This window comes from Ostrea edulis, chromosome 1 (genome assembly GCF_947568905.1).
Source record: "Ostrea edulis chromosome 1, xbOstEdul1.1, whole genome shotgun sequence".
NCBI classification, from domain to species: Eukaryota; Metazoa; Mollusca; class Bivalvia; order Ostreida; family Ostreidae; genus Ostrea; species Ostrea edulis.
Window position 1 is genome coordinate 74,482,516 of NC_079164.1, and position 26,192 is coordinate 74,508,707.

General features: G+C 33.9%; 2 protein-coding genes across 5 annotated transcripts; one reads left to right on the forward strand and one right to left on the reverse strand.

Moving 5' to 3' along the window:
• Positions 1-235: 235 nt before the first annotated feature.
• Positions 236-18,443, reverse strand: LOC125681972 (katanin p80 WD40 repeat-containing subunit B1-like). 4 transcript variants are annotated; one of them, XM_048922293.2, is made up of 20 exons: positions 18,238-18,443; positions 15,212-15,342; positions 14,255-14,372; positions 13,905-14,005; positions 12,669-12,710; positions 12,404-12,487; positions 12,123-12,238; positions 11,935-12,006; positions 11,561-11,711; positions 9,657-9,710; positions 9,455-9,510; positions 8,869-8,937; positions 7,444-7,500; positions 6,884-7,191; positions 4,733-4,887; positions 4,089-4,253; positions 3,901-3,977; positions 2,575-2,649; positions 1,627-1,743; positions 236-1,495 (listed from the first exon to the last, which is right to left on the reverse strand). In XM_048922293.2, exons 1-20 carry the CDS (start codon positions 18,266-18,268, stop codon positions 1,363-1,365), a joined length of 2,112 nt encoding a protein of 703 aa, XP_048778250.2. In that variant the 5' UTR covers positions 18,269-18,443; the 3' UTR covers positions 236-1,362. The 4 variants fall into 4 exon arrangements, with proteins under 4 accessions (XP_048778250.2, XP_048778272.2, XP_048778261.2 ...); XM_048922315.2 differs by having other exon boundaries at positions 7,022-7,191; positions 18,238-18,441; XM_048922304.2 differs by lacking the exon at positions 8,869-8,937 and having other exon boundaries at positions 18,238-18,442.
• Positions 18,444-18,520: 77 nt separating this feature from the next.
• Positions 18,521-23,019, forward strand: LOC125682032 (UPF0598 protein CG30010-like). The gene is made up of 3 exons (XM_048922407.2): positions 18,521-18,730; positions 18,812-18,860; positions 20,905-23,019. Exons 1-3 carry the CDS (start codon positions 18,581-18,583, stop codon positions 21,375-21,377), a joined length of 672 nt encoding a protein of 223 aa, XP_048778364.2. The 5' UTR covers positions 18,521-18,580; the 3' UTR covers positions 21,378-23,019.
• The last annotated feature ends 3,173 nt before the right edge of the window (positions 23,020-26,192 follow it).

Here is a 26,192-nt window from a genome sequence, read left to right on the forward strand (position 1 = left end):
ATCTCTGATATATACCATCAAGGCCTCCCTTATCAACTGTAACAAGACAATATGGACCTATTCACATACTAAAAGCGTAGGTCATGTGATGACTCTTCACATTCTCCCTGACCCAAGGTGTTTCTTGCAACAATTCAAACCCCTGATGAAAACCTTTTCCCTGCTATTAAAATAATGTGTGACAGGGGGAGAGTCTATGCACCCACAATGTTCCTAGTATGCACAAAGAACATAATAAAGTTTTAAAACATTTTATTTACATCATCAATTTTAACATTTTGTAAATGGAAATACAAATGCCTTTGGAGGGAAAAATCAAGCACTGGTGAAAGCAGAACAATGTCTCGGCTTAGAGAAAATGAATTTCTAGGTGCAGGAAGCTGATAGACCTGAAAAATAATGTATGAGTGTTGCCCTACTAACGTTCAACACAAATCAGTAATACAGATGTACTGCAAGGATTTATGGCCAAACAATGTCAAAAAGCGTGTAGTCCATTAAAATTCATGCCATTGCTTACACAGATAATACTGCTATGTATGTAGTGTGTTTCAAAAATCTAAAGTTTTGTAACAAGCACAATATCTTTGATATAAAATTTTGAGTGAACTTTTTGGATGCATCGCCTAGTAATTAAACTTGTGTCACTCCCCGTTTCTTTAGCAATTCAGTATTGCACAATCCATTCATATTAACTTCTTTGTCATGTTATAAATCCCAAGATATAGAATCTTCAATTAACATAATATAAATTGTAAAAAAAGAAGGTTGTGTAATATTTCATTGATATGCATGAAGCAGGAATGTAAACAACCTTTTAACTAAATAAATCACACTGTCACAGTTTGTTATCATCTTTACAGCATCAACTGCGAACATCATGTAAAATAAAAAATCCAGTACAATTCTAACATGTTCACTTTCACAAAAAGATATAATTTGAATAGATATATAAATATGGGGGGAAATTTACTCCTTTACCTGTGTGGCATTAAAATTATATTCTGATAATAAATATAAAGACAGAGAAAACAAACCACTTAAAAATTGAAACAGTTCATGTAAATATTTGAGGGGTGTCTGGTCAACCTTATAGATGTGGAAAATCATTGGCAGTGCCTGAAATGTACAAGCTAGCATCATCTTTGTACTTGTTCACCACAGAAATCTGCATAAGGGGAAGTAATCCTGTGCGAGTAGCTCTGTTTTTGTTATATCACATTGTAATCACAGATTGTTTTCCGGTTTATATTCGACTCCAAAGCAACGTAGAATCTTAACATGGACAAGTCATCCCCCAGATAAAGCAATGGAAAGATGCTTCTGAGTCAGTAGAAAGTAGTCACACACATTTAGTTGTGCTCAGTCAATGCTTGCCATTAAAATTTGAATTTCACGGAGCAGTTGTCCAACTTTACCAGGTGCTCCCATCCTCTTAGCTACTTTTGATCGGATGACTGACAGATTTTCATAACACTGTCTACATTTCCTATATCTACAAATACACAAGAGGTTTAGATGTCTATTCACCATTTCATACATTTTTATGCAACAAACAACATCATACATATGTCTCATCTATTCCTATTCTTTTCTTTTAATGTACTGCATTCTGACGAATATTACCTTTCCTCCCTGGATATATCGACTCCTTGACTAGGAGGAGCAGTCAGATTTGACTTTATCACAGGTCCAAAGTTCCTCAGCATGATCTTCAAGGCCTCACACGCTGCAGTCACGTAACTGAAATTATGTATTTAAGGAATGAAGTAATTTTTAATCTTTTTATACCATGTTCCTTAGGATGGGATAGTTTATGCTTAATAAAACTTTGCAAACTAGGTATATCAGAGCTACACAAATGTTCCTGCTGACAACAAAATTTAAATCCCAAATTTCAATTAAGAATGTCCATGGAAACTATGAATAATTTAATATTTAAAGTCCAAGTGGCTTTACTCTTTCAAAAATTGTTTGACCAGAACCAAATACAAACTTGAACTGTATTCTCGTGTTTGTGTACCGAATGTCCATGCATGATTGGGATAATGAAGAGAAACTATGAATTGTTTGAAATGTCAAAGTGTACATTGTATGAATTGTCTAAATTCAAGAGGCACAACTCTGTAAAAAATTATTCAAAACGTCCAAGATTTTGTCCTGGATATTATCAAGATGTGTCTATATACCAAGTTTCAGTTGATATGCACATCTGTAGAAGAGATAATGAAAGGAAGAAGAGAATGATGAAAAAGGGAAACATTATATGCACCATCCATTTCAGGGTAGGAGTATAAAGATAACCAAAATGTGTTTGTGAAACATTGATGCCGTCATATGTGTTGATGCATTGCGACATCAGTTTCAGAAAGTGGTGATATGGTATCAGAAAACTACAGTGTAGTGACCTGAAAAGTTGGGTCACACCTCTGTGAAATCAACAGTAGTGACAAGCGGGGAAATGATGCATATATGATCAAGGAAATTACCTAGATACTACAGGCATTTTCCATTAAACCTCAATAAGAGTGCTTATAGCATGCATTCCTTGCAGTTGGGTAAAAAAAAATTTACCTGTCATATTTGCTGTCCATTAAGTCTTGTACTTGAGGCAGCAAACAAGAACACAGATCCAAACTCCATAACCCTCTAGAAATTGAGATCCAAAAATACAGTAAATATATGTATTTGAGTGATGATTTATTTTAGTGCTTTTTGCTTTAGCTTTTCTCCATAAATCTTTCAACACACACATATATATATATATATATATACACAGTGGAACCCCGTTATTACGTTTTCCAATTTGTCACGATAAAATAACGTAATACCGGGGTCAACGTAATAAACGTTCCCAGTGAAATCCATTAAAAATATCATTTGGAAACTGTATATCTTCCGTTGATACTCCGTGAAGGTGTGTGTGTGAACATATCTCTACTGTCTTTGTTTTAAAGACTATGACACTTGATTTATTTACATCTTATCTTAAATGTCCGTAATTCTTCATGTTTTCATCCATTTTCTTTATTTCTTGTGTAGGATAAATAAGGATGCTTTGATAAGCATTGCAGATCTGCTTTCGTTTCTGCCATTTTGTTCAACTTTAACATAATGCATTCATATAAATTTCTCTCAATAACTCGTTCCGGTTCGTATTCAACACTCGTACATAAAATAACAAAACATCGTTTTTCTTAAGGTATTCAATATATAATGACCATATTTCATATCTAATAAATGGATGGTGGAATTTTTGTAATTATGGTATCATTTTGAAAGGTTCATCAAATAAAAATAATCCACCATAGGAATTTTCAAAATTTTGTTTACTGCTTGATTTATTTCACCTAGAATTTAGATTTTGAGAATCACTATTGAATAATTAGGGGTTTATTACGTTTTTGTCAGAATTTTTACAACGTAATACCGAGTCCCGGCATCTTGGGACAACGTAATAACGAGGTCTATTTTATATAGGTTTGTTAAGAAATGGTTTTGTGCTTTGAAATTCCAACGTAATATGCGGACTAACATAATAAAGGGGGAACGTAATAACGGGGTTCCACTGTATACAGTATATATATTTGTACACTGTACGTTTATCAATGCAAACAGAAAAAAGATTCTGGTTTTTTTTGGGGTGTGAATTCTATACTATTACATCAGATTAAAGGACAGAAATGTAACGGCATCTTTATCACAGTCTCACTTTTTTAAATTTTGGAGGCAAAGAAAATTATAGCCCTGTATCATATCATTATCACTTTAACTCTACATGTCAACATAATCAATTACACAATTACCCTACATGCATTTTAAAAACTATTTCCTGTTTATATACTTATGATTTTAAGTTTAATACATTGAGAAGAACAACTTATTTCCCATTCTACTTACGATTTTAAGTTTAATACATTGAGAAGATCAACTATCACAGAAGGATCTTTCATACTAATGGCTGAATCAACTGCAGTCTGAAAATCAAAGATTGTGTAGGTGTTTGAATGAGGATACAAGACTAATGAAAACAAACTATTTATGTTAAGAAAACAGGACAATGTACACTGAGAGATCAGGAATCTTACCTTGGTGTTTCCAGAAGTCCACATGGCTCGAACTATTTGTAGATTCTTGCTTCGATGTGCTAAAACTTTTGCCATGGCATCATGTCCACTAGACAATGTTGAAAAAGCCTCATTTTCTGATGGCACTTTGCCAGTCTGACTGTATCCTATCTCCACTCCGCCCTTCTGCACAACAATATCAAAATACTTAAATATATATCAATAAAATAAACCCATTAACAACCCTCCCACTCTTACAAAACCTTATCTTCACTATTTTGTTTTATGAACTGGAGATGCTAGTAGTCTTTCTTATTTCTCTTCTCACTTTTCATGGTACCCTTCTTACACTAATTTCCGCTAATCGTTAATATACAGTATGTAAGTGACTAATTTCCGCTAATATACAGTATTTATGTGACTAATTTCCGCTAATATACAGTATGTACAGTATGCGACTAATTTCCGTTAATATACAGTATGTATGTGACTACTATGAGGTATATTTGTCTACAGGAACATTGATACACTACTGTGAGGTATATTTGTCTACAGGAACATTGATATACTGCTCTGAGGTATATTTGTCTACAGGAACATTTACATGTATATACTGCTCTGAGGTATTTTTGTCTACAGGAACATTGATAAACTAAAAGGCATACTGGTAAGAAGTCCTCAGGTGAGATGCCGGACTTGTCTTCCTCTGGTTGTCTAGGAGACGGTTTACTGACTGGTTTGACAACCGGTTTGCTGTTCGGTTTTGTTGTGGCTTTGTTGGTTCTGGTCGGTGCTGGCTGCCTGACAGGCTCCATGTCACCTGGTAAAATTACAAATGACACCAGGCTAATGCTTAATGAAAAAGTTTCAATTTACATGACATAAGCACCAACAAGACTTAACAAACCAATGTCCACGTGTACATGTGCATGCATGTTTATGTACGGGTTCAAATAAAATTAATTTCACACTGAAAATTATCATGTATATTTTTCTCTTACATACAGAATGTACACGTTTAAAACATATTTCAGGTACTACGCCAAATTAAAGGTACATACATACTAGTTTTAATCATGGTCAATGTATCATAACGGTGATATAATACCTTATGCAACAAACTATTTCATTAGGTCTATATGTTAAGGTAAATTCATTATGCTAGATCATGTGTAAACACTAAAGGGTAGTTAGATTCCAAAAATTGCTGGAAAAAAAGCACAAAGTATGCAGATAAGAGTCATGTGGTCAGCAACTCTGCTCATTTCAGAGACAAATTGTGTAAAATGACAGAATGAATTTTGAAACTATTTTCATTTATATTTCTACAACCATAGTCTTTTGAATGCACATTCAAGGACATACATGTATGTGACATTTCTGACATTTTATCTAAAATTATTTTTTTATCTCCTCAATATAAAGTTCTTGTGTGATTTCTGAAATAGGTCTAAATCTTATATTGTGGTAATATTACCATACTTCGTCTATTGGCCCGAGTAGTTCAGTGGTAATATCACCTTACTAGTAATGCAAGGGTCCCGGTTTCAATTCCTGATTATGACAAAGATTTCTCTCCTTTCTTTGCTACAATAACTTTGCAATGTCCATATATATACACAACCTTCTGTAATATACAAGAGCTGACTTTACATGTTTACTTGCAACTATCAAAATATGCTAACTCTAAAACAGACGTGGTAATATACCCTAAGAATTTTTTTAGTAGAAACATAATTGATATCTTTATTCATATCTAACATAAAAATCAGAGCATATGTATCTTTTAATCAAAACTTGAGAATAAAAACAGATTGCATCGAGACTATTTTAAACAAAATATACTTAAATTTGAAATTAATCAATAATGGTTAAATAGTGGGTAAATATTGACCTTATATATTTAGTCCTTTACATGTGTATTATATTTCCTGTCACATCCTCAGCTTGTCAAAAGTTATTCTATTAAGAAAAATTTAATTTTTGAAAATCACGATGGTACAAACTGCAAGGCTTCACTCCAGCATACATGTACTTCGTGCAGCATGTTAGTGCAGCATGAAAAGTAAGCCGGTGTGAAGCGTTGCAGTTCATACCCTCATGTATTTACAAAAATGAAATTCGTCACTTATATTTACATTCTACTTTCATTTTTGTCAGAATTCCCAGCAGTTAAAATAAATGTACTACATTTATTAAGTAGTTCTGTATTCATATTTACATGTGCAGCTCATTCATGAGGAAATGCCTTTCATTACAATATTAACATATCAAAGGCATTGGAAATGTGAATAGTGTGTAATGCCTGTGGTATACATAGAGTCTATACACATTTCGATGTGTTGATGAAAATGTCCATTACCTTTATGAAAATTTCTTTTACATCTAATTACAACTATCAATCCACATATAACTTGTTCACATCTACATTAGATATACATAGAGAGTTAAAGAGTAAATGAATACATGTATAACACGGTAAATATTGATTAGATGGCTTAATGCAGTCTACTTCCTACAGTTTTCTCTGATTCTCCATCGTCCTGCAATACTATCATGCCTTTGATTGTAGGTGTACAATTATACATGTATAATGACTTCTACTGTTGTAAAAAAAAATCAGAGAAATATTCTTACACAAGTAGATTCTACATATAACATGAATTAATGAGTATATGAGCAACCTGTAATTGTTTAATGCAAGCCAAGGTAAGCAATTAGAGAGGGGAGGGGACAAAAGATTCCTACACCACCCAGGACACCTCTTGCAGCTAGTCAGCATGCAGCATACGTATTGTACATTACATAGGGCCTACCATCGTCCGACACTGACTTGGATGACTGACTTTTGCGTAAAGGGGTAGATTTACGCTCCGTTGAGCATTTCCGTTCGGAGGAGAGTTGTCGGTTGATATTACGAGGAGAAGAGACATTTCGTTTTGTTTGGAACATACCATCGTCTGGGGGAGGTTGAAATGGTTCAACTGGCCTTGATGGGGAATGTGTGAGTCGAGATTTGGGACGGAAAATTTCCCTGTAATCTTCTGGATTTGCGATTTCAAAGGAATCATTATCTTGTTCTTCTTTATCTTGTGTTGGTTCTTCAAAATCTTCTTTAGGTACACTAAATACAGAAAAGTCCACAAAATCACAAAAATAAATCGTATTTACCCATGTATTTTTTGTCAAAATGAAATTTGCAAGTAAAATAAACTTAATGGAATATTAATTTCTTGAATTGTGCACATGAAATCTGCAATTCTTACATCAAAATCTAATACACTAGTGGAGCAAATCAAATTCCCGGGCATGCAGTAATATAATACACGTGTTAGAGAATGAGAGCAATATGAGGAGAGTTTAATTCGAGTCCTACCTGGCTTGCCTTGAGGACTGCGTGGGTGGTCTCTCTGTGATGAATTTATTTCGACTGCTGGGGGATGAAAAACAGACACAAAACTTAAAGCAAGCTGAAGCATGCATTGAGATGGGGAAACTGTTAAGATTTTATAAAATCACAAATTGTAATAATGCTTCAGAAGGTATTTTATCCCAGTTTATTTACCAGCATTCAAACTTTACCTCATGCATGTCTAGTTATAAATCAACATACATGTATATTGCAATACGCTTTCTTACATGTTAATGAAAATGACAAAAGCATGATTTTCTGATGAGTGATTAATGAATATAGTCAACACATGGACAACACATTGATCGTTGATCAGGGAAATTCTGTTCATAATCAAGCTACACTATAATCGGTTTAAAATATCAAGAAAATGCAAGTAAAATACTGAATAAAGGATTAAAGTAAGATATGGAAGAAATATGTATGCATATCACATAATATAACCTCAATAGCCTTTCATGAAAAAAATCAAAGCCCTGTATAGTGTATACTGTACATGTCTGTGCATGACTAATTATCAAACTCAGTAAATAAAACAGAATAAAAATCAGAATCAATTTCTACATGCAAAGTGTAAGTCGGAATCTATTGTCAAATGCATTTTGCTTGCTTTTCATCATTGGTAAATTTTTACTTTTAAAACCGGTTTAAGTTTACACCGGATTACCCACAATTCATTTCAAAAGAACCGGGTTCACGTATAGTTTAATTTGGCCCTAATTTTTGCCAAATTTGATAGACAACAGAGATGATTGTATGAGTAGACAGGATGTGCAAAAACAATCATCCTTTTGGTAAGGAATGCACGGTGCATTAATATGTACTATGTCACGAATTCATGCATTTCCTATTGATATCTTTCCAATGTAAAATGAAAATCACGTTATTCTATACTGTTTGGTTTCAAAAAGTAATGGGAGCATGTATAAACCATGATAAAATTCAGATAGTGTGACAGAAATATTAAAACGATTTTGGTTGATGCAGACGACCCATTATTTCCACTTTGCTCGAAAAGTAGACATTTTGGAATTTTTTTTAAAGAAAATGTAATAAATCACCAACTATGTGATGTCATAATTGAAAAAAAGTTCCAGGAGAAGTAGTTTTTCAATTTTGTTTCAGTTTTCCAACATGGAAATCATTGACCTTAAGAGAAATTATGTTTAAAATTCAGAGCTGCGATTCTGTACCTGGTCGTTTCATCTTTCTTTTAAATATGAAAAATTACAAACCAAACAAATTTTCCGACAAAATATGCTAGCATTATCTTTCAGTTACAAATAAAAACCATTTGTAGTTAGAAATCCTTATCTCCAGAGATTCAATCAATACACACCAGACACCAACCCTACACTAACATGCAGTTTATGAATAAAGCATACATACTTTTTAAGGCCCTCTGATACAGAGGAATTAGATATACTTAGGTCTGTGAAAACCTCATCTATATTTTTACTGAAAATGAGACAATGAAGACTGTGATGCACATGGATTGCAATGACATGTTTATCATAAACACAGGAGAAAAATGTAGTGAAAATAATAATCAGTTAGGGGCATAATGCAAACACATTTTTAGAAAAATAAGGCACACAGTTTTGTCACAATGAATTAATTGCCTGTCCCTCCTTTCTTAATAACCCAAACAGGATATTTTTATTTAACTTGTTTACATTATTTTGTTTTAACCCCCCTCATTTCACACCATATATACTCCAGATTTTCACTAGTGCGTCAAGACAAAAACAAATATTTGTTTTATTAAAAGCTTGCATATCTGAGTAAAGTATTCAAAATCTACAGAAAAATGCGGAAAATGTGTTACTTGTAAAAAAAAATATGTGTGTGTGTGAAACATTTACACTGTATGTGTGTGATTTTCAATAGTGTGTTTGCATTTAGTCTCTTGACTGATTTCTATGATAAAGAACTTAAGAAGTAAATTTTAAGGGTAAATGTATAAGTTATTCACCTGGAAAAATTTGATCCAACCTCTTGATGTGGAATACCTCCAAATGGTTGTACCCGCTATATATAAAAAAAACAACAACAACAAAAAACAACATACGCATACATTACATACAAATAAAAACAAACAGTTAACATTAAGTTTTCCATTTACCAGTAAATGACAACTGCAAAAATCCTTGTGAGTATTTAAGTAGAGAAATTACCTTCAGATCTACTACAAATGTGGAAACATTGGTCTGTGAAAAAGATGATCCTATCTGCAATAGAAAAACAAAACAATGATTAATAAAATCTTGAGAGTAGGATTAATAATTATATGCCTATTGGCATGTTCCCCAATCTCCATTACAAACACAGGTACATGTATATCATAAAATGTTTGGGATCATGAAATAAATATTGTTTGAAGTAATTAATCTCAGAATTCTCCTTGAAATTTTTAACTTCAACTATTCATCAAACTATTGTATGTAAGTGATCAGTGGTTTTTAACACACATTTTTCTGTTTAATCATTATGTGAATATTGTAAATATTTGCGTTATTGATACTACAATGCGTCACAACCTAACACATCATATAAGAAACGCCACAATCTGCTTCAAATAACAATACAGAAAAATTTTGGTCCGCAGGTAACTCCATTTTCGCATTATCATCTGATAAAAGTATAGAAAGTGTATACATTTCCATTTACTTGAGTTAAAACTAATGAATTATCAAAAGATGGGAGACATACATGTAAATAACAGAATCATGTATCAATTTTCCTTAAAACAGCATTAGGGCTGTTCCAGAAATGATCAAATGGGGGGGTCGGGCGGCAAACGATATTTTTTTGTGTGGGTGGTCGTATTTTTTCAGATTTTATTTGGTCCGTGGTTGGACTGTTAAATTTTTTTTTATTATGGGTAGTGGGTAGTTTCTATTTTTTAAAAAATAATTTTGTGACACATGGGTGTTGAGTTTTCAGAATATTTTTAATGTCGCTCATGTTGTGTTGGTTACAAAACGTCGGAGGGAAAATTGAAAACGTGCTTTCAAAATCGGAAGTAACATAGAACTATTCGAGTTGTCGCTCTTTGTAGCGCATAACTTTCTATTTCCATTACGGCACTCTTCAAATTAGAGGCGCGTTTAGTAGGGTCCCTTGGGACGTGATGGCGGCGAACTCTGTAGATTATCATAGTTTACAGTGCATCGATCTTGGGAATATTTTGAAATCAATAGGTATTCCGTTTTCTAATAAAAATAGGCACATTGGTTGATATATGCGAGGGTACCGATGCGTTATATTTATCAGTCAGTGTGATGGTGATATAGAGGCTTCCATTAGAAGACGAACGATTCGTGGAAAAACATATCCATACCCATTTCATGATAATAGCATCGTTTGGACTCCCAATCTTTCCAACATTCCCGCCATAGATGCCTTTGATTGTTGATGTGACATCGTTTCTTCAGAACTACTGTGATACAATGTCGCACAGGCATTACCTCGTCATTGACTACTAGAATGTTTGTCCTGAAAACCTCGCGAAATTTGTACCGTTTTCATTTTTAAAAATATTTTTGTGGTGGGTCTGGTTAGATTTTTTTTTAATTAGATGGGTCATTGTAAAATGAGTTTATCAATTTGATGGGTCATGGGGTAATTTTTTTTATTTTTTTAATGGGTGCTTGGTATATACAAAAGGTGCCTCCCCCCCCCCCCCCCCCCCATATATGTATTTATTTCTGGAATAGCCCTTATCAAATTCTCACAAAAACTGGTTATAATGATATAATAATATTCATAACAATTTCATGAAAGTTTCTTTACAAAAATATGAAAAATAAAAGAAATCTATTACATAATGGACTTGATAAAGAAATCAATGAAAACAGAGTTTTTGCCCTTGGAGTCAATATTTCATGACATACCATTGATTAATCATAGTAACTTCATAGACTTTTAAAATACCTTATGTTTAACAAGATTGTTTACAATAACAAAATTCATGTTCCTATTATCTTATGACGTCACATGAGGGTGGAATTACTTTAAGCCATTATCTTTTGTAAAACTGGCCTGATGTGATAACAGTATTTGTACAGCCCTTCCTTACCAGCTGATTCTGCCCGATGGCTATGTCTGCCACCTCCCCCCAATTCACTGGGATAGAGTCGCAGCATCTAGAGGGCTCCCAGGAATAAACCTTTAGTAAATCTTTTGTGCCACTGAATAAACACGTCCCATCTGGATGGAACAATATATTTCTGAAAATAATGAATGTAAAATATGTAGCACATACTTGGCTACCATCAAATTACAGAAATATTGGAAAGATATGAAATTAAGTATTAAAACAATCATAAAGTAAATTTCAAACATATTTCTATTGGAAATTTTGATCAAGAAATAATTTCAAACCACCTTTCCATTAAACACAAAACATCTACATGTAATTTGTAATCATTTATCACTCACGAATATTCATACCTGACTGGGGTTGAGTCTCCATCAGTTGTAGACACCATATTGAAATTTTCTAAATCCCAGAATTTCACCGTTCTGAAATTTTTTATATTGATACTCATTTACCGATGAATTGGTCAGATTAATAACTATCAGATTACTAACCATGTTATCTAGAATCTTTGAAATAGTTGTAATAGTTTTTATCTCACCTATCTGAGCTCCCTGAGGCTAGTAAGAGTTCATTAGGATGAAATTCTACAATATTGACTGGTCCCTGGTGATAGGTTAAATCTGTCAGGATTTTGCCTGCTGTGATATCCCAGATCTACAAAGTGGACTATACCCTTTTTTATTGTGTACAGAAAAGCAGGGCTAATAATACATGGCAGTAATGATTATGAACCCTATTTTTTTCCTATTTTCTCCAATAACTTTAATTTTTCTTTTAATTGGTTATCGAATTTCCACCTCATCCATCATGATATCTAACCTTAACTACGCTGTCTTCTCCCGCGGAAGCTATCCACTTTCCATCAGGACTGAACCTCACACAATTCACTCCATTCTTATGGCCCTGTTGGAATATCAAAATCATTCTTATTTAGTCCTAGATCTACAGCATGTGTAGTTGTGTACTTCACTGGTGATTTTTTTTTTTAAAAACAAGATGGTTAACTCAGTATTTTCAAACTTTCTGTGGGAGTATGCACTAAGAAAGACTTTTTCTACAAGGCATTTCAATATCTTTGACTTACCCTGTAAGTGTATATGCATCCTTTCTTTCTGATATCCCACAGCTGGAAAACACACCAAAAGAAATCATAAACACACATATTCTTACATCAATTATTAGGGCTATGCGGTGCACCGAAAATTTCGGTGCATCGCGATTCATACCATTCGATTCGATGCACTGATTACAAATTCCGGTTCGGTTCGGTTTAGATTTTACTTACACCAAAACAACAAATATGACGTCCGAGTGATGTTGAAAACATGTGGGTTTTTTTATGCAACGGAGATTTAAATCACTACTGTGTTAAGAGTTAGCATTTTCACCACTCAGATACCAACAGAATATGGTCCGTAAGATCATTGCAGTTTATCTTTACATGACATATAGCATTTCTGTCAGTGGTGGAGTGAAATCAACATCGTAGGTAATGACACAGATTTGACAGTTAACATGAGAGAAGTAAATCAATAAAGGAGAGATTTTCAAAGACTCTCAATTGATAGAATTATTGAATTTTTGCATATCAATGAAAACAATATTATATACATTTTAGATTCACTATAGATTTGTTTAATAATCCAAAACTTATGCAGCACATTAATATAACAAATTTTGATAGACTGTCAGTGTTTTCTTTTTTCTATCAAAGTTATAAAATGCCATTATGAATAGATATGATGTTTACAAATGACAACATATAGTTATATAACTTGAATTAAATCAAATCAAATATGCTACTCATTAAAATTGTTAATTTTTGTGGTGTCATTAGATAAATTGGACCTAACATGAACCGAATCGAAAATAACCGAACCGTGCTGTTCTGAATCGAAACCGAACCGAATCGAGCTAACCCTGAATCGTCCCAGCCCTATCAATTATATCATATCACTTGTTTAGCACAATCAAAATTGAAACATAAACATGACAGCACCATCATGTATCAGCAGATTTTGGAATCGATGTACATCATTGCAGATAGAATATGCAGTTATACATCAACATATGGTGTACATAAATTATTGGAGCACTATTTGTGTGAAAGTACTACAATAGGAAGATTACCACTAAGATAACAAAATTTCCTTAGTAACATCTCAAATAAAGGGCCATTCTTGCCCATTCATCTGACACAACCAATAACTATCTTTTTAAACAGGGTTGACTGCACATTTACAGCATAAAACATGACACAGAGTGCGGGACCTGCATCTGGAATGGTCCCTGTATATATAATGAACTGTTTGATTGTTACCTTGACATTGCAGTCCAGAGATCCGGAAGTGCAGTAGTCACCATAGGGATGGAAGTCCAGACTTTTAATACTGGAAGTGTGTCCGGTTAGTGTTCGCATTACTACAACAAAAACCAGCAAAATTCTAAACATTCATCAAAATCTGTCTCCAAGAAAAACACACTGCTAAAATATTTCAAAGCAGCTTAAAATTACTAAAGTTACGTACATGTATATATTCTTTTGTATGAAACAAATTTTAAAATTAATTCTTATAAAGATTAAGGTCTAACATACATGTATTTTGGTTTATTACAATTGCAAAGTTGATCAAAAGTACTAGTATTGAGTGAGCTTGTAATTGTCCTTACTTTTGGCCTGTTCCAGGTCCCAAACCTTCAGAGCCCCAGACATGGAGCCAGCTACCACCATCTCCTCCTCGTGTCCGAATCGGACAGATTCCACCGGTGTGGTGTGTCCACAGAGACTCTGCAATAAGATTACAATTGATTTCTCCGGATGATCTGAGTTCCTGATTGACCCAAGAGACCAGTAAAGGTTGATCGTTCTGATCAAAGTAAAGCAATCTTCATGAAAGGCACAGTTTCTTCTAAAGTTTTAAATATTTAATCAAGTGGAATATACCAATTCAACCAGACTCTTAATTCAATAATTTTTAATACCTCACTCACATTTTGTGCATTTCTGAGATCAAAATATCAATATTTTGTCCAGGTAGTCTATCTGGATTGCTGAACATATAAAGCAGTTGTCTAACACTGTTAGACTAAATTTAGAGAATATGTTTGCTTTCATACAACACAATTACTTTCATCATGCATTTGTAAGGAGTTTACAAATGCTTGAGGATCAACAAGAGTTAGCCAATTTTGCCATTTGTTTCTAACATCAACTCAGTCAAATATAAAAAAAAAAATTGTCATTAATATGAATTTTCTCATACAATGTATATCTAATATTAGTTACATTGTCATAGAAACAGATGTTCATGTCTAAAAAGGTACAATTTCCCCTACAATAGAAGCCCGTTGTTTCCAATGAACATAACGAAAATAATTAAGTCATACAGTTGCTTAATCTATCATACTATATGACAAATTCAATTTCCAGTCATTGAATGAATGTAACCTTTCTCTTGTAAATCAACTAAAATAGCTATGAAATTAACTAACACAAAAAATCACCAAATTCTTATAAAATATCCCTACTTTTGATTCACAACTTTCAGGTCCTGGCCCATCCCAAAAATTGATATTATTTTCAAACTGTAACATGAATAAGACGTACAATTTGGCAGGTTTACTTACCATTAAACAGTTCGGTTTGCCAACAATCCATAAGTTGACCTTTCTGTCCTCTCCTCCTGTTACAATCACTCGACCCGATTTTTTGCTTAGAGCAACACAGTTGACATTGTTGCCATGTGCAACAAACTCCTCTGAAAATTGACAAAAATTCATGAAATTGTAAAGAAAAAATTCTGTTAATATAGTTCAGTTCAGAAAAACTAAGTGTGGGTGAAATTATCAAGCAAACTTGTCAATGCACTCAATAGGTTCAGGCTATAATGTCTACAGTCTATAAGCAGAATTGTCCTTTAAATTGGGTCAAATCATTTCAAAACTTCAAGAGTACATATCATCTTAGCTGAATTGTCATTGTATAAATTATTCTTGGAACAAGTTGTCAATGGGCTAAACTGTTTGACATTTCTGAAACCTATCAGTTCAAAGGTTTTAACCACCAACAATTCCTTAACACTGGTAAACTTCCTTAAATGAACGGTATAAAAAAACTATTTTCAAATTTTTGCCAAAGGCTCTTGACAGTTTTGTCGCTCCAATGATTATACATTTGAGTCACATGATTAGCTCTTCATCAGCTGAAAAGTGATGAGGAATACCCATAGTGCTCTGGAAAAATGAACTGTCACTACCGTATACTTCATTGACAACCCCGTAGATAAAATAAAGTTTTTGGAATTTACCATGATTCTTAAAATTCCAGAGAAGATTTCTTTACCTTCATGTTTTGTTGTTGTTGAGAATTACTTGGTTTAAAAGAAAAAAAAACAACATTGTAGATAATATGACTTCACAATGCACTGTTTACATTGACTGCGTTATGTTTCCTTCGCAAAATGAAAAGGTGGATTAAATTTCTGTAATCTTGTTGCAAGATGTTAAAGGTCTTCGCTCATCGCAACGGTTATGCCACCGCCAGAAAATATATTATCCTAATTGATGCACTTATTATTATCTAATGATAAATGTAATAAAACTTTGAAATTAGAATTAGTAAATTGGTAATATAATTACGAGCGCAGCAAGCCAACACAGAGTGCTGGCTCATACTGCGAGCTTCAATGACTAAAGTGCATGAAATAATTCGAGCTAAATATTATAGTTGTTCAGCACTGAATGACTCGAAGTTCAAAAGGTGCAAAACGATTGGACAATATAGTTACTTTTGCTGTGGATCTTCACCAGAAATTCAAAGTTTCAATATGGTTGACTCGTTTGAACTCTGAGGCTAATAGCTGGTGAAAACGAATCTGATCTGCCAAAACGGACAATCAACATTCAGTCAAATATTGCGAGAATGACCACAAGTAGCTATATTTTAAACGGTAATTCTAAGTTGGACTGCAACGGATCATTGATGCACAAAATCCAATATAATGAAGGAAAATTGCAAGGAGAAAATGAAGTAGGGTTAACGATTGCGATCTATTTCTCGGAAGTTGGATTTATTTTTTCAAAGTTTCTGTGAAGTCAGGTAAACGATTTATGTATTACAAAACAGAACAATATTCTGGCTTTCAACTGGGAAAACCTTTAACAGGTTGGGAACACTTCCCCTATTGCGAGATCTCTTTGTGTTTCATGTGAAAAGAAAAATGCTAAACTGTCTGATACTTCTGCAAATATATTAATCAAAACAAAAACACTCAGGATGTGCATTGGATTTCAGCCTCCTTCCCTCTTACGCAGCATCATTGATATGTTTCTTGACTGCGTTGTAAATTTTATAGAAACAATTTGTGTCATGCTAAGTGTGTGTTGCACTTATTGAGTATTGTACGGAATTTGCCATATTTTCAATACACCGAAAACACCTGTTTATTTCTCGCTAAAGAGGGATAATCGCGTTTTAGCGAGAATATCTCGCTATAGGAGAAGCGTTCCCAACCTGTTTTATGCATGATCACGATTAATACCAAAGTTTGGAGAGTTTGAAGCGAGCAACCGAGAATTTAAGTCTGCTTTGTTAGCTCCCTTCTCACTATATAATATAAATGTACCAGTTTGCTCAGATTATGTCAAAACCTAATCTCAGCGAGAATTGTCGAGGCTGGATATTTGGACTGACGCCTCTTCCGAATCTCAGACCAGTGTCACATAAAGTGATTCGGGAAATCTTGCCTGAACTTCGGCCGCTTGTTGCAATTAAAATGGGTTAAATTGAATTTCTTGCCCGCTTCAACTTTTCGCCTCAGACATCCTATTAACTCCCTATCACAATGAAACATGCATTTCTTACCTTTACAAGGTGTAAATCCCACAGTAATTCAAGTTGGCTATTTTCGAAGCCATTGCAAACGGCCACCATTTCATATTTTACCTTCTCAACGCTGAAGAGTTCCGATAGTTTAGGACGCCTTCTAATAGATTGATTAAATATTACACAGTTTTCTTTTTATTGCTTTTAATTTTTATGCTTAAATGCTTTGTACATAGTAATTGTCAACCAGTAACTTCTGTATTTTCAATCATAGTACAAATTGTCATGAAGTAGTATATCGGAACTCTTCAGCGTTGAGAAGGTAAAATATGAAATGGTGGCCGTTTGCAATGGCTTCGAAAATAGCCAACTTGAATTACTGTGGAATTTACACCTTGTAAAGGTAAGAAATGCATATTTCATTGTGATAGGGAGTTAATAGGATGTCTGGGGCGAAAAGTTGAAGCGGGCAAGAAATTCAATTTAACCCATTTTAATCGCAACAAGCGGCCGAAGTTCAGGCAAGATTTCCCGAATCACTTTATGTGACACTGGTCTGAGATTCGGAAGAGGCGTCAGTCCAATTATCCAGCCTCGACGAATCTCGCTGAGATTAGTCAAAACCCTGTGTTCGAATGACCGATAGAAATAATTTTATTTTTTGAAACTGCACAATAGTATCAAATTTTATACTCCAAATGCAAACATATTTCAGATCAATTATGATGTTACCTGTAAATTTGTTTGGGTAGTCTATAGAAAATAAGGAACATAGAGAAAAGTAATGAAATACACATGAACACTATGTCTTGTATCACAGAATACGTACGAAGTTTCCATGCTCGCTTAGTTTGGCTCATTTTTGTTCAATTGTTAAATTGAAAATAAAGTAAAGAGTCTATCCTTTTCTAAATCTCCAGATTCAAATCATTCAATTTCATTCTGATAATAAAATCAATGAAACATTCTTTAACTTTGTCATCTTCGAGACCATCCAAACCTCGGCTATGAAATATGGCTGATTAACAGGCCTTTCATGTTACACAAGCTGCGATTCGTTGTTTTGGGTACCGGTAGTATATTATAGCCCAATGGCCTTTGCCGTTACAAAGAAACCAGTCAGTTTCTACGCATGCTTAACAATATAATGACTTCCGATGTAAACAGGGGAAATGTTTCCAACTGCATTCAATCTGGTTTATCGATGGAGTTCGAATGTCAGAACAAAAGCACGTGTGATTCGATGCCTTCACTACATACAGGGACAAGAACCAGAACCTAAGATACGAGAATACTTTTACTTTATCGACCATCAGGGCCAGGTATTTATGATGCTTCTAGCTCGAATTTCCTCAAAGTTACGAAACTGACAATTTCTCCGTTAATTTACGTCTCTGTTTCAGTTATTTCTTGATGATGCCCGGATAAAGAATTTTACATCTTGTTTCAAGGGTAAGATTTCACATATTCATTATATACATGACACTTTTAGCGACATGTGACATTGTCAGACTGACGTGACCATAACCGTACGGCGATTTTCTGCTCCTCAGCATACTATTAAACCTCAAAATAATATGTCGACGGAGCTACCGTTAGAGCGAGTGCAGCTACATATACATATACGTTCCCCAAAAAATATAGGTACTATCCCATCCATTTTTAAAGGGTCCTATTGAAACTATTGACTAACATGTAATATTGTAATACTGAAAATGCATACAAATGGGCAAATATATTTATTTTGCTTTTTACCTAGCTCATAGGTCTGGACCCTAATCTTCCCTATATTAGTTGCAGAACTGTAACTTACTGAAAAAATATTGTGACAGAACAGAGAGCTACAGATCCACCTGATAAAAACCTTAGATTTATGGCGCACAAAAAGCTGCATACTGTTGAGGCCCCATACCGTTGTATTCTTGTGTTGCTGTCTCATAAATTTGATATCAAAAAATTCTTAACATATTTTCCTACTATACTTGTGTCCAAACATACCTTCAAATATTCCTTAAAGCTGCACATGACCTGAAAACTCACAGCTTTTGATGAGTTCGTTCATTGACATAGCCATGTTAGGTAGCCAGCCAATTCGAATCCCGGTTCATTTCCATACTTGCACAATAATGTCTAAATGTGAACTAATACCCCCACAAATATTTTATCTAAATATTTTAAATAATATATCATCCCAGTTCCTTTTTAAAAATGATAATTATTCAAATAGCTAAAGTCACGGCAATACAGCTTTCATTAGTCTGGTCCAGTCTCCATCCTTGCCACATGAATGTTAAGGACCATAATGGGCTTTTGTTAGTTTTGTAGCATTTCCATTAATCAAGAGCTTATTTTACCTTTAAAAAACTATATTTTTTTTTAATTTCTATTAATTATCCTTGTTGATAATAAATGAAGAGAGAATACATAACTTATAACGAATTTTATGTATAGATACCAATAGCAACAGGGTTCAAATTGATCTGCTACCTAACATGGTTACATCAACAAACGAAATCATTTGAAGCTGCGACTTTTCTGGTCGTATGGTTCTTTAATGGATATTTGAAGGTATATTTGGACACAAGTATAGTAGGAAAATATGTTTGGAATTTTTTGATATGAGGTTCATGAGACAGCAGCACAAGAATATAACGATATCAGGCCTCAACCGTGCGCAGCTTTTTGTGCGCTGTAAATCGAAGGTTTTTATAAGGGGTGGATTGTAGCTCTCTGTTCCATCACAATACTTTTTCAGAGAGCTACAGTTCTGCAGCTATCCCTATATATGCTTGTCTGACATATCCTCCACTAATGGAATTAAGATATTTGGTTTAACAAAAAACGGGGAAAATCTGTAGTCTACTGACAATCTCACATTAGGTTGAGACGAAGAGAATTTTTGTGATAGTATATCAACCTTCATTTTTTATTTTAACTAATTCTCTCTTATACATGTGTTGCCATTATAGCTCACTGAAATTAAGCAACCGGTATTATATCTTTCAAAAACAAGAACATGTGTTAAACATGGTGGTTTGCATGTCTTTTTTCAAAGTACATTTATTAAGATGTTTTGGAGATAGCATATTATACCAAAACATTTATCTGAAGGCAAAAGAGGGGCAAGCTATATGTGATGCCCTATCTTCTGGAGGGCATGATTTTAAACGAAATCAGGGTGTTAACATCTGTCAACATGTTTCATTTGAAAGAAGTTTCAATTTATTTTTATTTTGTTACCACCCAATTGACATTTTGGTTTCATTGAAAAAATCCATAAACCTAATTAAGATGAAATAAGTTTTGGCTAATGTACAATTTCATTGTTAACAAATTATTAACCTAACTTTGCAAGTGCAAATGGTTGTATACATTTAAATTGCCTCAATTCATAACGAATAACCAAAATTAAACATGAAAGTTTTCTTTGTCTTTGATGATTAGTATCATTTACTATAAAACATGCAATATATTTTTTATCCCTTTTTTCTTTCAGAGAAGGATTTCTTGATATTCTTTTTTAAAAGACTGAGATTAAATGAAGGTGATAGATATTCAAATGAATTTCCCTATCTGTCACCGTGCGGGAGAGAAAGGAATTACATTCGATGTGATGATAAACCAGTAGTGTATACTCACCTGATGGACTCTGATTCTGGAAAGGCACTTTTATCCTACAGTGGTGCAGGAAATGCTTTAACTACTGAATTTTTGCCAACAAGGATATGCATGTTACCCAATACTGGGAGAGTTTATCATCCAGCCCCAGCTAAACTGGGGGGAATTGGGCTGATTAAGTCAAGTCTTGCTATAGAACTTAGCAAGTATTTTGAATTTGAAAATGGTGAAGACAATCCACCAACTCATTTTATCTGGAAGGAGAAGAGAATTACTTTGACCAATGATTTAATTGACTTGATGGATAAAACTCCGTTTCAAATTAGAGAAATGTTAAGCAAAAATAATTGAAAATTTCAAATAATATGTGTTTTGAAGAATATCTTATGACAATATATTCAGACTATTAATGATATGTAGAACAAGTTGAAATCATATAAGATAATTTGATTGAACAGTAATATTGTAATGAATTCTTATACTCGTACAATAGGTAGATAGTTCAGTGCTTCTTTTAGCACCTTGTAGGGCAGATAAAAACAATATTTGCAAGGCTAGGATCATTAAACTTGATACACATGTTCCCCATGATTAGAGGAAGAAGCCTATTGTTTTTTTTACAGGTCAAAGGTTGATCCAGATGAAACTTATGCACAAAACTAGAAGCAGTATTAATTGATGAGACCAGGATAATCAAACTTGAATAACATATATTCAACCATCACAGTATGATAGATATAGTGCAGTGTTTCTGTGTCTATATGGTGTCTGTCTGTTCTTCTATCAGTAACTTGTGGAAAGGATAAAAAGAGTACTAATGATCAAACCTGTTATGTTAACCATGGTGAGGGGGAGATGCCTCTTACTTCTCAAGGTCAAAGTCATACTGTCATTGGCAATCATGAAGGGAAAACTAGGTTAAGATCAACAAACTTGGTGTACATGTTCCCCATTGTGTTGGTACCAAGTATATTTTGAAAAGAATTTGTTTTACTTCCCAAATTATACTCTATTAGATTAAAATCTTACTACAGTTTGATATTTAGCAAAAGATCTGTAGAACTAACATTGTACCATATAGCATTTTTTTCCGGGGGTCTAAAATTTGGTGATTTGCTGGGTCAAAGGTATGCTTATGATTTTAATGGAATAAATTTTGGAGGACATGCAGGGAAGAGTTATCTCTCTTGCAAATACTGAAGTCGTGCAAATTTGACAAGTGAAATTTTGGCGGAAAGCTATATAACCGCTAAAATAAACCAAATTTATCACCCCACGGAAAACCCGTTATATGGTATTACATGTAGTAAGGCAAATTCAACTTAATTAGTAGATTATCATCCGGGGTCACAAAAAATATGGGGTGGGTGGGAGGATTTAATTTTTTTATTTTTATTTCCCCGAGAGAAAAAAAATAATGACAAAAGGCATCACACAAAGTCTTAATCAAGTGAACATTCAAAGAATCCTTGGTAGAAGATATAAAACCAACATTTTGTGACTTTAATCATTCACTCATGTCACAGGGAAGCAAGTTTGTTTGAAATTGTAATTTTTGTGAAAATAAAGAAAAATCGGGGCAGGTCCTTTTTTAGAGGGCGGGCGGGGATGATAATCTATCAATTGATTTTAATTGGCTTAATTTTCAATATTTAAAAAAAAGTGTTGAAAGAAAAAAACTCATGGAAGTAATTAAACAAATACAGATTCATTAGAGAAAATTGTAAATTTTCATTCTGCATGATAGCAGTTAAATAAGTACAGATCCATAGGAGCAGATACATTTAATGCGGCTGTATTAGTTGTGATCCTCTCTGTGGTGGTAGCACTAGTCATTGCTACTGTAGCTATAGTAAACCATCTTATGTATCCTCAGACCAAAGGATTGTTTCCTGTCTTTGATTACTACTGCATTACTGAATATATTGAATGAGCATATTTTGCACTGTGATAATTGCTTATGTTAATTTATTAAATAAAGATGTGTACTGTTTTCTGGTGTATTTTGTTCTATCTAAACTTCACAAAGATTGGTGATTTTATAAGTTTTGCTCTTGAAGTCCTTTTTGGAATAATTTTTTTTGTATGATACATAAAGATATTAAAATATTTAGAAGGGGATTTGATTTATTGTTGTAAAATATGATATTCAAACTATCCTTCATACATACTAACAATGTCAAATTTTGTTACAGTAAATCATATCCAAACAAGAGGCCCATGAACCACACACTTGCCTGATTCACCTTAGTCAAACAGAGATTAACAACTCATTTAAGACAGTGTGTAAATGTACACTTTGAATCCTGATTGTGATTTAAAATATTTACATGTACAAGACCTTGATGTGCTTTAGCCTTTTGGTGATGAATTTTTTTAATGCAATGTAGCTTGCATTATCGCAAAACAATAATCTGTGGTTTGTGACAGTGTGTCCCTTGAGACTTCACTGAGTATTCTGTTTGACTATCTTCTTCCTGGAAGTTCATCAAAGCATGATGCTTACAAGTTTCATTTTTATGCACCCTTCAAAGAAGAGGGGCATATTGCTTTGCACCTGTCTGTCAGTTGGTTGACCACATGTCCACTCAATATGATGAGAACCATTCACTTGATTGTGATGATATTTCATATATTGGTTGGTTATGAGTAGAAGATGACCCCTATTGATTTTGAGGTCACTTGGTCAAGGGTCAAACTGGTCATAGGAAGATACTGTCCACTCAATATCTTTAGAACCCTTTGTTTATTAGACATCAAACTTGGTACACTGGTACATCCTAAGGAGTAGATGACCCCTATTGATTTTGAGGTCACATGGTCAAAGGTTAAGGGCCAATACACTTTGGACATAGAAAGATATTGTTCACACAATATCTTGAGAACCCTTGTGGGTTCACATGGTCAAAGGTCAAACTGGATATAGTATTATATTGTCTCCTATATTTTAAGAATCAATTGCTTGATTGACACTAAACTTGGTACACTGGTACATCCTAAGGAGTAGATGACCTCTATTGATTTTGAGGTCACATGGTCAAAGGTTAAGGGCCAATACACTTTGGACATAGAAAGATATTGTTCACACAATATCTTGAGAACCCTTGTGGGTTCACATGGTCAAAGGTCAAACTGGATATAGTATTATATTGTCTCCTATATTTTAAGAATCAATTGTTTGATTGACACTAAACTTGGTACACTGGTACATCCTAAGGAGTAGATGACCTCTATTGATTTTGAGGTCACATGGTCAAGGGTCAATCTACTCTGGTCATTGGAAGATATTGTTTGCTCAATATCTTGAATTGTTTTGGCACTACTATCATTTAAATGATACATGTGTATAACCCTTTTAAATTCTGCACCAAGGAGGGCTTATATGTTTTACAAACATTTCCTATTTTTAGCTCTTCTGAGCCGAAGGCTCAAAGAGCTAATCATATGTCTGGCGTGTGGTGTGTGTCAACTTTTTGGGAAAAGGGCTATATCTCAAGAACCCCTTGACCAATTTTTGTCAAATTTGTCACAGGGTATCCTTGGCCCAAGGGCTTTCATTTGTACTAAAACTAGGGTTGTGACCCTTTAACAAGGGGAGATAATTAGGAAAATGCAAACAAAAGTAGTGGTTGCTAAAAAATCTTCTCAAGAACCACTGGGCAAATTACCACCAAACTTATGCATAAGGATGAGAATAGGTTGTAAATGAAAAATTGTTCAAGGCATCATCTTGGGGCAAAGGGTGTGGTCTCAAGGTCACTTCAAAGTTGACCTAAATTTTGTTTTGATAAAACTTTGATATTTTGCTTAGTATACTGACTAGGATCATCAAATTTTGTCAGTTGATGCATCTTAGGACCTAATATCATGTTGTCTCAAAAGTAGGTCATCGTGACCTACTTTTTGAATTTCGCAGGTAATTATTATTAAATGGATTTTGATGCATATTTTGGACACTTTTGAGCCTATGATCATCAAAAGTTGTCAGTTGATGGATCATGGGACCTTGAAGTGCGTCATGTGAAAAGTATGTCACCATGACCTACTTTCTGAATTTCATGTCTAATCATTTATGATTACATTTTAGGTTGTTATTTCAGATACCGAGAGGTTTAGAATCATCAAACCTTGTATGTGTCTAGAGGCCTTGAAACATATTTATAAAAAAAAGTAGGTTACAGTGACCTACTTTTTGAACTTTGCAGACATTCAAATTTCACATTTTCAATTTTAGATGCATATTTTGGACACTATGAAAGCTAGGATCATCAAACTCTGTCAGTTGATGCATCTTCAGTCTTCATAGTTTGTTGACCAAAAAGTAGGTCACCATGACCTACTTTGGAATTTGACGGCTATATCTTAATATTTCAGATACTATTTGACTTACAATTATCAAACTTTGTCAGTTGATGCATGTTGAGTCTTCAGAGTGTGTTGACTAAAAAGTAGGTCACTGTGACCTATTTTTGGATTTTGATGGCTATATTTGAATATTTCAGATACTATTTGACTTACAACCATCAAACTTTGTCAGTTGATGGATCTTGAGTCTTCAGAATGTGTCGACCAAAAGGTAGGTCGCTGTGACCTACTTTTGGAATTTGACGTTTATATCTGAATATTTCAGATACTATTTGACTTCAATTAGCAAACTTTGTCAGTTAATGCATCTCGAGTCTTTGGAGTGTGTCGACCAAAAAGTAGGTCACTAAGGCCTTCTTTTGGAATTTGACGGCTATATTTGAATACTATTTGACTTGTCAGTTGATGCATCTTGAGTCTTCAATGTGTCGACCAAAAGTAGGTCACCGTGACCTACTTTTGGACAGTTACATTTAAATTTTCAGGTACTATTTGACTTAACATCATCAAACTTTGTTAATTGATGAATCTTGGTTAGTGAGAATTTTTGCCTGTTCTACAATGTTTCAGAAGAGCGATTCTAGGCCCATGGGCCTCTTGTTATTTTAATGTACTACTGTACTTTGGAAATGTTGTCTATCATCTATCTCATATTGCTTCTTACTTAATCAGAATGCCACATCATTCAAAACTTCATTATGCATTACAGATGCAGAATTAATGCACAAATACATCTGATGTTATGAAGAATTTGACAGGTGTGCATTTATTACAACAGAGTGAACATAGGATGGGTAACTT

Coding starts and splice junctions, on each gene's coding strand:
- LOC125681972 (XM_048922293.2), bottom strand. CDS start 18,268: ATGAGCCAAACTAAGCGAGCATGGAAACTTC. Junction 15,343..18,237: donor TAAGCGAGCATGGAAACTTC/GTACGTATTCTG, acceptor GTCAATTTTCAG/AGGAGTTTGTTGCACATGGC. Junction 2,650..3,900: donor AATGTATTAAACTTAAAATC/GTAAGTAGAATG, acceptor CTCAATTTCTAG/AGGGTTATGGAGTTTGGATC.
- LOC125682032 (XM_048922407.2), top strand. CDS start 18,581: ATGTTTCCAACTGCATTCAATCTGGTTTATCGATGGAGTTCGAATGTC. Junction 18,731..18,811: donor TTATCGACCATCAGGGCCAG/GTATTTATGATG, acceptor TCTCTGTTTCAG/TTATTTCTTGATGATGCCCG. Junction 18,861..20,904: donor TTTTACATCTTGTTTCAAGG/GTAAGATTTCAC, acceptor TTTTTCTTTCAG/AGAAGGATTTCTTGATATTC.